This window comes from Ovis canadensis, chromosome 1 (assembly GCF_042477335.2).
Source record: "Ovis canadensis isolate MfBH-ARS-UI-01 breed Bighorn chromosome 1, ARS-UI_OviCan_v2, whole genome shotgun sequence".
NCBI classification, from domain to species: Eukaryota; Metazoa; Chordata; class Mammalia; order Artiodactyla; family Bovidae; genus Ovis; species Ovis canadensis.
Genome location: NC_091245.1, coordinates 95,931,628 through 95,947,928, shown reverse-complemented (window position 1 = coordinate 95,947,928; position 16,301 = coordinate 95,931,628). Strand labels below are relative to the sequence as shown.

Sequence of the window (16,301 nt, the reverse complement as noted above, 5' to 3'; positions counted from 1 at the left end):
GGGAAATTATAAGAAACTATTCTATTCCTGTGAAATAGAAGTAAGTGCTGTACATGAGATTTAAACATAAGGTTGTGAGAATTCAATAGATGGGATAATCTGTTTGGAGCTGTCAGGGAGAAATGGAGATGGGTCTCTGCCAAATCTGGAAGTTTGGGCAAGATTCTGATAAAGATAAGTTCAGTGTTGGCTCTGTTAGTCCATGCTTTTTCTCATAAGTAAGCATGAAGAAAGTATTTTGCATTAGGGACTGGGAATATGTGAAAGGTTTGGAACAAGCCCTGAAAAACATGTTAGGGTGTTAAAGAGAAACTAACAAAATGATTGGCAGTTGCCCAAAGTGTCATGTAGTGTATTTATAATGTACCCAGTTGTATCTTGCAATGTGCCGTGCCAGTGCAGGGAGAATTCACATACATAGGTTGCCTTCTTTTATAAACGGGGATAGCAGTAACATTGTACCTACCTCATGGGACTGTTGTTCAAGCCTGTGGTAAGCAAGACTATTTATGATGGTCAGTTTGGATCGATGAACAATAATTTGTAAGTTCTAGCTATTGCCTAGTTCATGCCAGTATTGTTTGCTGTCAAGAATTCTGTGTTTTCTTTTTTTGCAATGAGCAAATTTTGCAGGTTAGCTTTTATAGAAAAACTGCATATTGTGAAGTAAAATGAGCAAGAGTGGCTCATCCACAGAAAATGCACTTTGAGAGATTCGGTGCCAAGTGTCAACTGAAAAATAAATGTCTCAAAAATTGGCAAAAAGTTTCAATCTCATTTTTTAAAAAGTGAAAAGTGTTTCTGAGGTTTGGAAGTATTAAACATTTTCACAGTACCAGTGAGTCAGTATTCCATCAGAGTGCAATGGTTTTGACCACTACCCACAACAAAAAGCACATTGTATCACATCACAAGACACTGTGGGCACAGGAGCACACAGACATATAACAGAAACTGACGCTTCAGGAGACAGCTCATTCTTGCTGCGTTCCTTAATAATTGTTGCTCTAGCACATTTCTTTTTGTTCTTAATGCTGTTCACAGTCCACTAAACTGATTGCATAATTCAGTGATGCACTATGACCTGCATTTCAAAAAACACTGCTTATGACAAGATTTTTTTGATATCAACTTCAATTCTGAAATCGTTTTTATCTAACATAAATTTTCAAGATCGTGTGTGTATTTCTGATTCTTGCCACTAGCTTAAATCATTTTTTTTTCCTTCTATTAATCAGGTATCAACATGGTTTTTTACCACCTTTTCTGTCTCAGGACTGAAGGACAAAATCCACCATGTGGACAGCCTCCACCAGCTGTTTTCTGCCATCTCTCCAGAACAGATCGACTTTCCTCCTTTCGTCCTTGAATATGATGCCAGGGTAAGAAGTACCAGGAACTCTTCCTCACCTAGAGTATTATTGTAACTATTTTATAATGCAGTTCGTCTAAGCACATAATCTTTTCATTATAAGATGCTGTTGATACAGTTAATGTGTTTTAGTAAACTGGATAGTATCATTTGACATTCTTCTCCTAAGGTAACTTTTAGGAAAATGCTTGATTCTAAGAGAGGCCTTACCCCCCAGGGCCTTCCCCCTCTTTTCAATGAGAAACATTTTCGCTGTAAGTATAAATCCAATCCTTGCTTGTATTGTCAGTTTTCCACCACCTCTGAGACATACCTAGGCCTAATTTTATTAAGACTAAATGACTTTTCATCTACATAAATAGAACCAGAAGAATCTGTTGGTATCCAGCATTTTTCAGCATTCATTGTAAGCCAAGTAGCCTATTTTAGTCTTTACCCTACTAAAAGTTCCGTCTGTATAATGTTTGTAAGAGTGTCAACCAATAATAGTAACATTGTTACTTATATCAATCTATTAAACACTAAGAAATGGCTACTCTAGAATTTCATCAGAGCTCTAGTCCTTTGTGGTTACTTGCACTATCACTTTAGTAGTTAAAAACAAAAAAGTGTAACATGCTTGCCAAATAAGGCAAGTGATAATAAGGCAATTATCAGTTGCTTTACTTAATTATTGCTGATTGCATATTTTGGGGGATGAACCAGAGCATATATTTGTAGGTTATCTTAAGCTTTAAGTGAATTATTCTTCCTTAACTATTGTACAACATATATAAAGTAAATATTCTACAAGACATTTTTTCTCTAAAATTTCTCCAACTTCAGATGCGATTTCTGTTTCCCTTTATGTGGTGTACTCAGTCCTGTCTGACTGTTGTGACCTGATGGACTGTAGGCCGTCAGGCTTCTCTGTCCATTGGATTTTCCAGACAAAAATACTGGAGTGGGTTCTTCCTGACACAGGGATCGAACCCACATCTCCTGCGCTGGCAGGCAGATAGTTTACCACTAAACCACTAGGGGAGTCCATTCTATATACTAAAGGGCCTACAAAGAAGGCTTTCATTAGATATCAACACAATCCTCAAGCTTGGTTTTGTTTTTCTGTCTTATATGTATGTGCTTTTAGGTTTGATTTTTTTTTTTTAAGATCTAATCTATCAAATACAGGCCTAATTAATAATTTTATTAAAATTAAATAACCTGTAATATAACATCATCTCTGAATTATGTCTCTGTATCTGTATTGCTGCTGCTAAGTCACTTCAGTCGTGTCTGATTCTGTGCGACGCCGTAGACGGCAGCCCACCAGGCTCCACCATCCCTGAGCTTCTCCAGCAAGAGCACTGGAGTGGGTTGCCATTTCCTTCTCCAATGCATGAAAGTGAAAAGTGAAAGTTAAGTCGCTCAGTCGTGTCCGACTCTTCGCAACCCCACGGACTGAAGCCTACCAGGCTCCTCCGTCCATGGGGTTTTCCAGGCAAGAGTACTGGAGTGGGTTGCCATTGCCTACTAGAGCGTTCTAAAACTGAAATATTACGTGCTCTATACTTAAAGCCAAGGAGGGGAATAAGAAGAGAGAAGAAACAGCTGAAGGTGTCAGGAGATGATGTGGACAGAGCAGGCAGAGAGCACATCCCTAGATCCTGGCGCGCTCCTTTGGTGCCTTTGTGGTCAGTGGAGAGTGTTGTACACAGAGAACTCGTGTGCTTCTATTTAGAAAGATGGCTAAAGAAGCCATGTAGAGAAGCATTAGACAGAGTAAGACCCTAGGCAAGGAGACAAGGAAGAGGCAGTTCGAGGGAGCCAGGGGAGGCCTGAGACTGGAGCTAGGTGGTGGTGGTGACGATGGTGAGGTGTGAAGGTCTTAAAGCATAGTTAAAATTAGGTATTTTAGGGAATGAGATCCCCAGCAGTGTGGAGACCAAGCAGCCAGCCACTGGGAGGAATAAAGGAGGAAACAAGCCTGAGGTAACTGCCAACATTTCTGCTTTGGAAGACTTGGAGAATGTTATTGCCACCATCCCAGAAAAGCAGTTTGGAGAAACAGCACTAGGAAGCTCAAAGAGAGGAGACAGGTGGTCTCTTAAGTTTGTGACACATTAGGTTTGAGGTGCTGCATGGGAGGAGAAGGGGACAACACAGGATGAGATGATTGGATGGCATCATCCACTCAATGGACATGAGTTTGAGCATACTCTGGGAGATAGTGAAGGATGGGGAAGCCCGGCACGCTGCAGTCTATGGGGTTACAAACTGAGTGACTGAACAGCAAATGAGACATTGAAGTGAAGGTCTAGAAATTGGATAGATAGTTCCTTGTAAAGAAAAGTTTTTCCTTTCCTAGAAAGAATTAAAAATATGCTTAGAAAAAAGGAAATGAGTGTATTGTTGGTCAATTTGATTATCATGTTCAAGAATGCTTTGCCCATGGTAGATTGTTTATTTGGTGAAGATACGATATAGTGTTCATTATTGGCAGTCAGCTTCTATTTTTCTGGATCTTATGTGACTTAGAATAGCAACAGAAATTGTATAGGATTAAAAGGCACTTTTGAAGGTAATTTTTATCTATCTAGATCAAAATGGTACTGAGACCATTTCAGAAAGGGAGCTGGTCAGCATTCGTATAGTCAGAAAAGAGAGTGTAGAGATTTTCCTGGTCACAATTCTTCAAAGTTTTACAGTTGTTTCCAGAAAGAGAGAAAATATTTGATTGCTCAGAAGGCTCTTCCACAGTGTGAGACTAATATAAAAGATCTATTTCATGGCATTAAGAATTAGATTTTCCCTTCTTACTTTATCACAATTTAATGTTAATATAGGAAGCTTAGAAAAATACCATATTGGAATAAAATGGAGAAATCTTAAAGATGGATAGTAAACCGTTTCTTTTTAGTTGAACTTCAGGATTTCTCTCTTCAGGCATGTATCTTAAGCATAGCATCTGTCCATATTGAAGATACTGGTGGGGTTAGTATAACAGATCTTGGTAGGAAATACTAAAATACACACACAAAAAAACTTCCATTATTTTTTTTTTCCCCAAATATCCCAAAATGTAGCCAATCTTCAGATTTGATTCTACCAAAAAAAATTTTTTTTTTACCTTTTTGCTTCCTCGTCAGGTTTATAATCAGAAAGTTTAAAAAAAAAGAAAGTTTTCCTAGATATTCTCTTTGTTTTCCTGGTTATGGTCCCAGATCAATTTCTGCTCCAAAGCGTCTGCTCTGAAGAATACAAAGCTTTTGATTGACTTAGTCACTCAAATAACATTTACCTTCCTACTATGTTTAATACTGAATAGATTTAATGCTCCAGAACTATAATGTAAATATACCTTCAAGCAATGCTGTTTTTCACCCTACCTCATTCTTCATACCTAATTGTTATCTTACTTTTTTGTTTATAGCTTACTAAAAAAGTTACTTGTCAAAGAAATACTTTAATAACAGGAAATGAATCTTAAGTCTCATAAATCTAATTTAGAGTCCAGCTAAAACTGTCTTGATTTTTAAGATAAAGTTAGCCAAGATAAAGTCAAAAACTTTCCCCTTACACTGATTTGTTGCTTTCTGCATTTGACAGTAAAATTCTGGCATTTGATTCTCCATCTTGATCTTGGATGCCCTAAAAACCTTCCTTGTTAAAAGCCTTGCCACACAGGCATGTCATGGAGAAGCTCATTTCTGCCAATATGGTTCTTAAATTCCTCAAGGAGAATTTTTGTTTCTTATCTCAAAGATTCAGCACACAGCGGAACAACACAGTCTAATATGAAAGAATCTGGGCTTTAGATTTGAACAGACATGTATTTAAATTCAGGCTGTTTTGGTTGCCATCTCGGTGACTTAATCTGTGTGACCCTCCGTTTTCTGTTCTTTAAAATGAGGATGCTACCTACTTCATGGCACTATGAAAGGATAATGAAAGAAAAGTGCTGATTAAGTGTCTGGCATATTGAATGTTAATAAATGGTAATATTTTTAAGTATCATTATCCTGATTACTTCTGCCTACATTATAGCAATTCTGACTGACCCCAGTGAAATTGCTGTGTTGGCTGAAGCCTGCTCAGGGCCAAGCATGTGCTGGACATTTCACATACATTATATCATTGACTCTAAATCCTTCTCTTTTATATTCCCAGTTACATTGGTCCTAGTGTTTAATGTTCTTGTCATTTTTCCTTTCTGCAGGAAAATGGACCTTACTATACGTCTTATCTTCCATCACCAGATTTGTGACCTGCTGTCATTCCGTGCTCCTGGTTTCTAAAGACTCCACTTTTCTCTGCAGATCCACTACCTGTTGAAGCGATGCTCATTTTTGCTGTACAGCTCCAGAGAGCCTTTTGTCCCCCACCTCTCTGGTATTTTTTTATTGACTGTATATTTTCTGGCACATAGGCAATCTGAAAATGGTAGGCCATTCTGAACTGTATACTTATTTTAAATTTGTATATTTGTATCAAATGAAAATGTTCACTTTTAGAGGATTGTTGATAGCAATTGGGGAGCAACTTCTGAGTATCTTTAGTTTCTTGGAAGGGCACTGGATTCTCCATTAGACAAGCCACAATATCATTCACATCATCCCTCTCACGTTGCACGCCTTCTGTGTGTATGCAAGTATTTCTCAAAATATATAGAACCAATGAATGCTGACTGGATGCATTGTTTGCTTCAGATCCTGGCATTACGTTTTATTAAAGATAATTTGCTGAGGATAAAAGAGAATCATCTGGGATCAGAGATGTAGGAAAAAAGCGTCTGATCAAAAATGTCAGAAATCGTTAGCAAGATACAGGTCTTAGAATTTTACTGTACCAGTTAAGACAAAGACTTAAGGACTAAAGTTCCTGAGCTTGTATGATTTAAGATTGTCCCTGTTACGGTCTCAACAGTGGAGGAAAAACAAGAAGACTGTTCCTTCAGCCTTTTCCTACCACCAGAGGTGGTTTGGGCTCCATATTCAACAGGACAGCACATATTAGTAATCTTAGTAGAGGGTATCTGTTGAGACGCCGTCAGGGAACTTTAGAGAGAGAGCTGCTTTCCCAGAGTTGTGAATGATTCTATTTGGCTCTCAGGCCTACTTCCTCTGCGGACATTTCCTAGCCGTGTGTCTTGAGTTGCCTACATCAATATGAAGGAAGTGTGTTGACATGAACAAAACACCAGACCACTTTTGCAACTCAGCCTCTATTTGTGCCTTAGCTTGACTAAAAATTAGAATAATGCTAGCTACCTCACAGAGGTATCATGAGGATAGCATTCAGAAAGGGCTTTTGATATCTTTGGATGAAAAATGCTGTGCGGTGGGGTGTCTTCAGTTAGTTTTTCAATAATAAATAAATATCCTCGAGGGAGTGCTGCAGGACACTCCGCTTGTCCTTGGCACATTTTGAGTGACTTCCCTTTCCTTGGAACAAGAGTTAGTGCAGAATCCCAACCCTTAGGATCCCCTCCTATTTTGTCCAGGTGTCTTCTGGCCTACTCCTTCTCCAGTGCTACACTTTAGCGAGAGGCATGTGTTAGCCATTTTAAATGTTACTTCTTGAATGAAGGTCACACCGACATCATTTCCATCTGGGTTTCTTCATGCTCCTTTTAATTCCTGCATTCCCCATCCCCCACCCCATCATGTACACTGGCGGTTCGGAGAAGAAAAATTAGAATTCTTCTAATGTGCTCAGGATTGATGCTTTCAAGGGTCCCACCCCCTTAGGTCCAAATTAGTTCTTCAGTGGAGATAAAAGAAACATCATTTTTCATTTATGATAGAGAAATGCCCCTGTAGTTGTGTTAACCCCATCCTCTGTTTTCCTGCATAAACAAGAAGGGCCTTTACATTTCTCAGAAAACCAGTCTTATCTTTTGCATGTAATGGACACATCTGCTTTCTGCCAGTAATCAAAACCACTTGTTTCTTGCATATGCTTGTTTGTTAAGGACTTCCTGTTATGTTCCCTAGGTCATCAGGTCTAGACAGCCAGTCAGATGTCTGGTATTAACCTTCATCTCAAACAGTACTACTTCAATCCTTAGAGCCTTGACTTTTAAAAATCTGAAAAATTAGCTTAATCTTCTCCAGTCAATTCTTAGATCATATTTGAGGTGGCATTTCACTAGGACCAGTTGTAAAAATACACCAGCTTTTCTCTGTTATAGCTGGACTTGGCTACCTCACGTTGGCATCTGGCCTGAATCATTTCCTTAGAGGATTCAAGCTACTTTGCTGTTTGGAAAGAACCAAATTTTATAATTTCTTATAGGCAGTAATTTATAAAAGATGTCCCTTTGCAATATTCACAGCAATATATTAATGATTAATAGCAAGCAAGAATGTTCAAATGATGTCCTAGGGTTAAAGATGGTATGGGGCTATATACATGTCAACTGCATCTAATAATTTAATAATGACTAAAGATAAGATTGCTCTTCTCAGTGAAACTGAATCTGGTATTGGACCAAGTTCATGCTTTTATATAGCTGTCTGAAATGTTATGTAGTGAAGTTCTTTCAATGTACTAAATCCTAAGAGGGGAGCATAGTGACCTTGATGTTGAAATGATGAAGTAACTTTCAGGGTACCTGCCTAGGTGACACATACCCCTTTCAAGGATACACACATTAGAGAATAAATGGGTGGAGATGACCTCTAGCATCTGATATTAATTCAAAGCATCCTCAAGTCCTTAATTTAATTAATTTCTGTCATGCCAAATGCTAGTTGAATTGAGGTAGAAACTACTTATAGACTGTTAATTTAAATTAGTTCATGGAAGACATAATATGATTTTTAAAATAAGTATCTTTCTTGCTTCAGTATATATTTGGGTTCCTAACTCATCTGTATTCATTCTTAACTCTTCTATTTTGCTATTTCTTGATGGCAAAAAGACCTGAGAAAAGCTCAGTATTTATTAGACTCAAGGTTTAGAGACCAGGTGGTTCGTATCTTAAAGATTTTTTTTCTTTATTTAATAATATATCTTATTTCATTGGCTGATGCGCCATTATATTTATTTTTTCTAAAGTAAACCCTCTATAATAGTTGAGACTAAGAGAGGATTTTTAGATTACTTTTTAGGGTAAATGGATATAGATTTTTTTATCAAATATCTGAAGTTCAAAATGATTTAATCTCATTTCTAGAGAGAGATGGGTATAATCACTGTAGTAGCAAAGCATGGCCTGCCTGTTTCTACCTGTCTTTGCTCAGATATTATTTAATGAATTCAAACTATAGATAATGGTTTAATCTTTCCTTTGCCGCAGTTAATAGGAAAGCCAGAAAATATAGGTTCAGTATGAGCTAAAAAATCACTCCTGGTGTTTCCCGTGGTACATTGTCTGTGTATGTATGTATATAGTTTAAATTGCTTAATATATGAACAGAAATTATTGGAATTTGCCTTGGAAAGAGAAAATTTTTATGGTTCTAGTAACGGGTTGATTGTATTAAGGACCAAAAGTACTACAAGATAGCATGTAAACCTCTTAGGATTAGAGTTAGCCAGTGACTTTCAGATTGTGTTTCTCTTAGGCTATCGTCATCATAATCAACAAGCGCTAGAGTGTTTCACCTAGGCAGGTGCTAGTATACCTCGTAGTATGGGATGGACTCTTGGTTGGCAATGCCAAAGAACGTGAAGGATAAAGGAGGATTTTGACCTGTGATCTAGGTCACGTCATAAACACAGATTATAAGGATTGCCTAGAAGGTCTAACCATTTATACATGTATATCTATATCTACATACATATTTATATTTACACACAGTAATCTGGTTTGTTTTACATTCTTTGAATGTGGTTTAAATGGCCCATATGTAGAGAACATAAAGCAATAAATAGCCTAGTTTAAGCTTTGATTTTACCAAAATAGCCCTTGAAAAGATGGTATCAAGGTCTTTTTAGATATTAGTGACTCCCTTGGATATCAGTTACTAACTTGGTTTTCTGTGTTTCTAAGAACACTATCTCTGAATCTTAAGTACAACGTGATTTAAGTTTATAGGGCCTCTGAGTTCAGGTCTTCCCTCGTGGTTCAGATGATAGAGAAGCTACTTGCAGTGCAGGAAACCCAGGTTCAATCCCTGGGTTGAGAAGATCCCCTGGAAAAAGGAATGGCTGCCCACTCCAGTATTCTTGAGAATTCCATGGGCACAGGAGCCTAGCAGGCTACAGTCCATGCGATGTCAAGAGTCAGACATGTCTGAGCAACTAACATGAACAAAGTCTGAGTTCAAGATTAAAAGTATAAATATTCTCTAGGTAAATTATACTGACAAAATCATAACTGCTGAATGTGAGCTAATATTTTTGTTGAACAGTTGAAACCAACACATTTTGTATATACAATCATATCTTTTTTTTTTCCTGGTGGTGTGTTTTGTTAGTGTAATCACACAGTCATCATAAACTGAGCCAATACTTTGTCAAACCAGATGTTGTAGACCAAAACATCTAAACACGAGCCGAACATATGTATATGATTTTAATTGCTTCTGGGCAAAGGAGACCTAACAAAGTTTGATCGATGTGATCTTGAGATTTGGTTATTCAAAATTCAAAAGTTTTGAATATTTTTCATTTAAAAATATATTTTGTTCTTTTTGAATTAGAAGTTAGATCCCTTATAAAGAGAGTCCCCCTCTATACAAATACAGCCATTAAGAGCCGGTTAGTAAAATGGTAATGTTTATATTGAACCCCAGGGTTAGGACAGTCTTTTATGGCCACTATACCTGGCATTTTTCTAATCACTTAAATTCACCTACAGAGCAATATAAAATGCAGTAAATTTTATTGTCAACCTTTTCTATGGAGACCTAGGCTGGTGCTTCTCAAATTTTAATGTGCATGTATTAAATCAGCCAGGAATACATTAAAATGCAGATTCTGATATAGTAGGTCAGGGTGGAGCCTGGGATTTTCAGTTTCTTTTCTTTTTTTTTTTTTTGGCCATGCCACACGGCATGTGGGATCTTAGTTCCCTGACCAGGGATTGAACATATGCCTCCTGCCTTGGAAGCCCAGAATCTTAACCACTGGACCACTGAGGAAGTTCTCAATGCTCAATTTCTAACAAGCTCTTAGGTGATATCAGTGCTCCTGGTTGAAAGACCACACTTCAAGAGCCTAGACTATATTTAGCTTCCATATTGTCCCTGTTTCTGGTAAAAGGGACAGAACTTATCCTTGTAATAATACCTTCTGCAGGCCAGGCATTCCCACATTCCTTATCTCATTTAATCCTCTTAACAAATCCTCTGAAGTATGTGGTGATAGCGGTTAAGTGCTGCTAAAGCCTAAACACACAAGCAATGCAGTATAGAGTGGTGTTTCTCAAACTTGAATAACACACATCCCCTCTTAATACAGAAAAATTCTCTTAGCTCCTCAGTTTTTTACTTTATTTATTATAGTGTTATCTATGTATATATAAAGTTACATATAATACATGCCTTATGCTTATAGCTCTTGCACAAATATAAAATCAAAAGTTCACAGATCAGACACAAACAATAAAACTAATGCAATTTATAATAGCATTGACTAAGTGTGGTGGATGCCAGTGTTTTGCCAAGGTGAAGCTGTGAAATGATTAAGGTACTGAGTACTGTGCCACAGGTTATGTATTCAGCATGCCCCTACTAACTACCACGTGTGGTGACTCAGCTCTCCCGTTCTTTGTTCAAACTGTAACACTTCTTTGTGTAGCATATAGTGGTGGTGGTTGGTCTTCATGTAGCTTCAGTACATCATTCCCCTATTAAGTTAGTCTCTGTTCTCCATAAGCTTCCACAACTAAAGCAGAGCCTGGCTTTAACACTCAAGTTAAATGATGCAAACCAGGGCTGTGAAACGTATTTGGCTGTAAGGCAGTTATCCAGATAATTCAGAACATGAATACTGATTATTTTTTAGAAGTTCCATCAATGTGAAAACTGTCTAATTCTCATAGTAAACTCCTGAGTCTCTCATCCTGCAAACATACACACAGACTCTTAACTCCCCTTTCCCCTCCTCTCTCCCAACAAGAATTTTTCATGGTGGTTAACAGCACTGGTCCTTTGGCTTCTGACATACCTGGATTCAAAACTGGGCATGTTTCTCAGCATTTTCTGAATTTCACTGTTTTCATGTATTAAACAGGGATAATAATACTGATTCAATAACTAAGAGAAATCTATGTAATCATATTCATAAAACATGCATAGTAAGTGTTTATAAGTGGTAGCTACCATAGCTTTGATTAGAAGTAATAATAAGTAACATTTGGCGATTTACTTTGTGCCTCTAATGTTGCTAAACTCTTTGCATATGTTATCTTACATACTGAGTTGTAGATTGTTGTTATTCGGTCACTAAGTTGCGTTCGACTCTTTGTGTCCACATAGATTGCAGCACGCCAGGCTCCCCTGTCCTTCACTATCTCCCAGAGTTTGCTCAAATTCATGTCCCTGAGTCACTGATGCTGTCTGACTGTCTCATCCTCTGCTGCCTTCTTCTCCTTTTGCCTTCAATCTTTCTCAGCATCAGGGTCTTTTCCAAATGAATAGGCCCTTTGCATCAGGTGGCCAAAGTATTGGAGCTTCAATTGTAGGATTGGGCTTCAAATCCAAGTCTGACTGCAAAGTTCATGCTCTTACAAAAAATAATTAATATAGAACATCAACACTAAGTTGCTTATTTTAAAAGTTATTTACTGTTAAATTGTATTTTCTCAAAATTTTTGTTATAAAATTAATGATATTTCCCTGAAGGGGAAATGGCTAAGGTTCCTTTTAATGATTGTATGATGTGCTAATCAAATTGCCACATAATAAATTTAAGTTTCTTTTAAAGGCTCTCTTGCTAGGTTGTGGTCCAGTGAAGATACTAGGTCCATTAGGCTTCACTTGTGCATTATTGTTCTCTTGTATATTTAAGACCTGTAACTCATGGTATTATATAACATGAGATTCTTATTGAATCTCTCTCAACATCGCTATTTTGCAGAAAATAATTCCCCCTTCCCATGGTACTATGCTGGTATTCCTTGATAGTCTGAGAAATAATACACAAACATCTTAATTTTTACCTGTGAGACACATTTTTAAAAATTGTCCTAACTGTTCTTTAAAATAGTTACTACTAGTACATCTGTCATTTCCTAGTTTTCTGTTAAAAAAAAAACAAACTAGAATTTTAAAAAACTAACATGTCTGTTGGCCAGATGTTTATTCCTTGCTTTGTTTTGTTTTGCTTTTTTTCTCTAGTTAAGTATTGGGAGAATATACTAGGAGGGAGTTGTAAGAGGAACTCATTTATTAACAAAGATAGTAAACATTTGCATAAACGATTAGAATTAGTCGGAAACACATGACATGTGAGGCTGTCGTTGAATTTTATCAAAATCTATCGTAAAACTACTTCCCTTTCTGCCATCTTACACAGAAGCAGGATAATCTCTGTTGTGGAAATTATTGATTCTTTTTCCAATCCAGCCTCTTTCCCCCACCCCATCAGCAAGATCTTTAAGCTCAGTGAATGTGTGCCTCTCTGTCCATGTGAGTTACCGAGAGAAAAGATGTGTTCTCTGTGTTACTTCACTGCCTCACCCCATATCACAGCATAAAAATCTTTCTGTGGCTTCATATTACAGATACGGCCGAGCTCTACATGATTTTCTCTATTTTAGCAGTCTGTTCATTGACTTGGGGTATGAGTCCTTCCTTAGTTTATGTTATTCTCCTCTTTCATTTATTAGTTTTAAGACTGGTTCATTCTACCTTTTCTCTGATTATTTGGATATAGTGCCTTCTGGTTTTTTTGCCTCTTTAAAATCCAGATTTGTTCTCTGTAAGTAGGTATATAAAGCATTTGACTATTTCATTATGTCTCCTAGTTCAGATGTATCTGACATTTTCACTCTGAAATACTGGTTATGAATTATAACATCATTGACTTTTTAAACATAGATGGGTTATGTTTTCTATGACTTTTATTTCTTGTAGTAAAAGTAGGTTTTTAAAATTTTATGTGAAAGGGGGTGTTGGTTCTCAAAGAATAGAGAACCACTGAACTCTCTCATCTTATTGATGAAGAAGTAGAGGCCCAGGCAGGTTAAGGCAGCCTGGACTCCTCACCAGATCCTGTGGATTTCAGATTGTTTGAAGGTGACCTTGACATCTATAGCTGGAGCTCTTTGGTTTAACTGTGTTTGCCCAGCTGCTTGATTTTCACATTCCTTCTTATGTCCTCCAAAGCAGATTTTATTTTTATCATTTTTTATTTATGTTGCACTTGACTTAGCCAAGTTCCAGGGAAGGACCAAGTTCGGGAATTAACAGCAGAGGTTATCAGTCATTCAGGGACTGTGAAAATATTTGGGGATGGGAGATAATTGTTCATTTGAAGTTATAGGTGTGAGATTTTAGTTTTTTACCCAGCTATCCATTCACTCCCATTCACTGTCCACCTCTTAAGTAAAAATTCCTTCTTCCAACAAAACTGAACAAGAAAGCAGCTTTTAAAGCGTTTGATTTTGGAAACGCTGAGAAAATGCCAATCTGAATATGATAAACTTATACCACCTAGAGAACTGCACAGACTTTGGCAGTGGTACCCTATCAAGTACTAGAGTGCACCAAAACAGGCTCTGTATTAACATTGTGGAGGTTCTTGCAGGAGAAACTAAATTCTTATCTATGAGCCCATTTTTCTGTCATGTAGGGTTTTTTTAATGTAAATTTATTTATTTTAATCGGAAGCTAATTACTTTACAATATTGTATTGGTTTTGCCATACATCAACATGACGTCATGTGGTTTTATAGCATAGAAATTCTCTACTTCTTCCTGAGTCAGTGAGCAAGGAAGTACAGAGGAATGCTATACTTCTTCCACTCATTCAGTAAATGGTTCCTAAGGATCCATACATTAAAATAATGCTGGCTGCTGTAACAAATGACAACGGACGTGCTTAACGGCTTAAACACATTAGAAAATGTATTTCGCACAGAAAGCTTGAATAGATATTACTGGTGAGCAAGCACTCCTAGTCCTGATTCAGAGACCTGAACTCCTTCAATTTTGTGGCTCCATCATCTTCAACATGTGGCTTTCAAATTGTTAGTTGCTCAGTCATGTCTGATTCTTTGTGATTCCATGGCCTATACATCCAGCCAGGCTCCTCCATCCATGGAGTTTTCCAGGCAAGAATAGGGAGTGGGTAGCCATTCCCTTCTCCAGGAGATCTTCTTGACTCAGGGATTGAACCCCTGTCTCCTGCATTGCAGCCAGACTCTACCTTCTGAGCCATCAGGGAAGCCCCATGGCTTTCAAAAGATACACACTTTTCCATTTCAAGCTGGCGGAAGGGGAAGAACACGGAGGACTTGCCGGACCTGGAGGTGACACATAGCACCTCCATTCATATTCCTCTATTTAGAACTTAATCATTGGCTATATGGGGGAGCCTGGTGGACTGCCGTCTATGGGGTCGCACAGAGTCAGACACGACTGAAGCGACTTAGCAGCAGCAGCATACCTAACAGCAAGGTCAGGAGGTGGGGAATATAGACTAACTGGGCCCAGGAAGAGAGGCATAGGAACTTGGTGCCCAGCTTTTGGCAATAATCCAAGCAGTCTACTACATGCTAGAAAAAATATAAAAAATATGTTCCAACCACAAAGGAATAAATCACCCTGCAATGAAAGAAATGCTCCACTAGAGAGATGTCAAATGTCAGAGAAGGGTGTTGGCAAATGATCACAAATTTGCCTGAAACAAAATCCCATGGCATAGCTTAGGACATACCTGTAAACTGAAGCTCCTGGTTCAGACCCTCTACACCAAATGTGCTTGTACTCTAGAGCAGAAAGAATACAGAGGCATCCAGATGCCTCTTACTGCATCTTATAATATCTTACTACTTCAATTCTGTGGATCAAGAGTATTGACTTCTTAGAAATGCATACTCTTCAGGCCTTACCCCAGAACTATGGAATCAAAATGTGCATCTTATCAAGGTTCCCCCAGTGATTGGCATCCACATTAATTTTGAGAGTCACATTGTGATCCTGGCTCTGACACTTATTAGTGTTACTTTCGCCATATTGTCCCAACTCTGTCCCTTCCCTTCATCTGTAGAGTGGGGGGTAATTGGATATCGGGGTATCTCTCTAGAGATAATGTACGCAAATGTAAAATAATACCTGACTGTCAGCAAGCATTGGATATTTTCTTAGGCTAAGTATTTACTTCAAAAAACAACTGTAAAGAGACACAGCTCTTTGAACTGTTAACTCTCTGAACGCATCCTCTTTCAACCCTTAGGACTTCAGCCCTTTGAAATGGTGAGAGGTCTTTTATTCATACGGTTTAGTGTCCCTTAGAAATGTGTCAGCTCAGAAAAAATAAACATTTCCAAAGTCAGCGAATGGTGTTTGTCCTAGTAAGCCCTAATATAGACAGCAGCCATGATCTCAATCAATGAATTTTGTAAACTTTAAAGTATACACAGACATGATCTACGTACTTGCCAAAGCTTGAAAGACGGTAAATTCTTAAGGAACTTTAGTTATATATAGTAACCTTAGATTCATTGAAACAGGAAAAACCATTTCTTTATAAATTAAATAATTTGCTTCAACTAGAAAATAACTTGGTTTTCAGCCTTTCAGATTTTGGAAATCTAATCTTAGATTCATTGAAACAGGAAAAACCATTTCTTTATAAATTAAATAATTTGCTTCAACTAGAAAATAACTTGGTTTTCAGCCTATAATCTTTGTGCCTCATTTAGTAAGTGTAATATATGCATATTAAAGTTAATTTTTGCTTTATGTAATGATTTAGAAAGCATATCTAGATCTTTCAGCACCTTGGGTTTATCTTTTTAATACTGTTTCTCTTAATCCTATGTGGTTAGTGG

The 16,301-nt window shown here is 37.6% G+C and overlaps 1 protein-coding gene across 3 annotated transcripts in view; it reads left to right on the top strand.

The window, feature by feature from the left end:
* Positions 1–16,301, top strand: part of GDAP2 (ganglioside induced differentiation associated protein 2) — an 88,300-nt gene that overhangs the window by 61,428 nt on the left and 10,571 nt on the right. Inside the window, exons 13-14 of one of the 3 annotated variants that reach the window (XR_011259558.1) lie at positions 1,239–1,382; positions 5,571–5,794. Coding sequence is in view for 2 of the 3 variants with exons in the window: in XM_069602141.1 (XP_069458242.1) it covers positions 1,239–1,382; positions 5,571–5,618 (192 nt within the window). In the remaining variant the exon portion in view is untranslated. Of the gene's footprint in view, positions 1–1,238; positions 1,383–5,570; positions 6,039–16,301 lie in introns of those variants that run through there. The other 2 variants (XM_069602141.1, XM_069602136.1) reach the window with 2 other exon arrangements.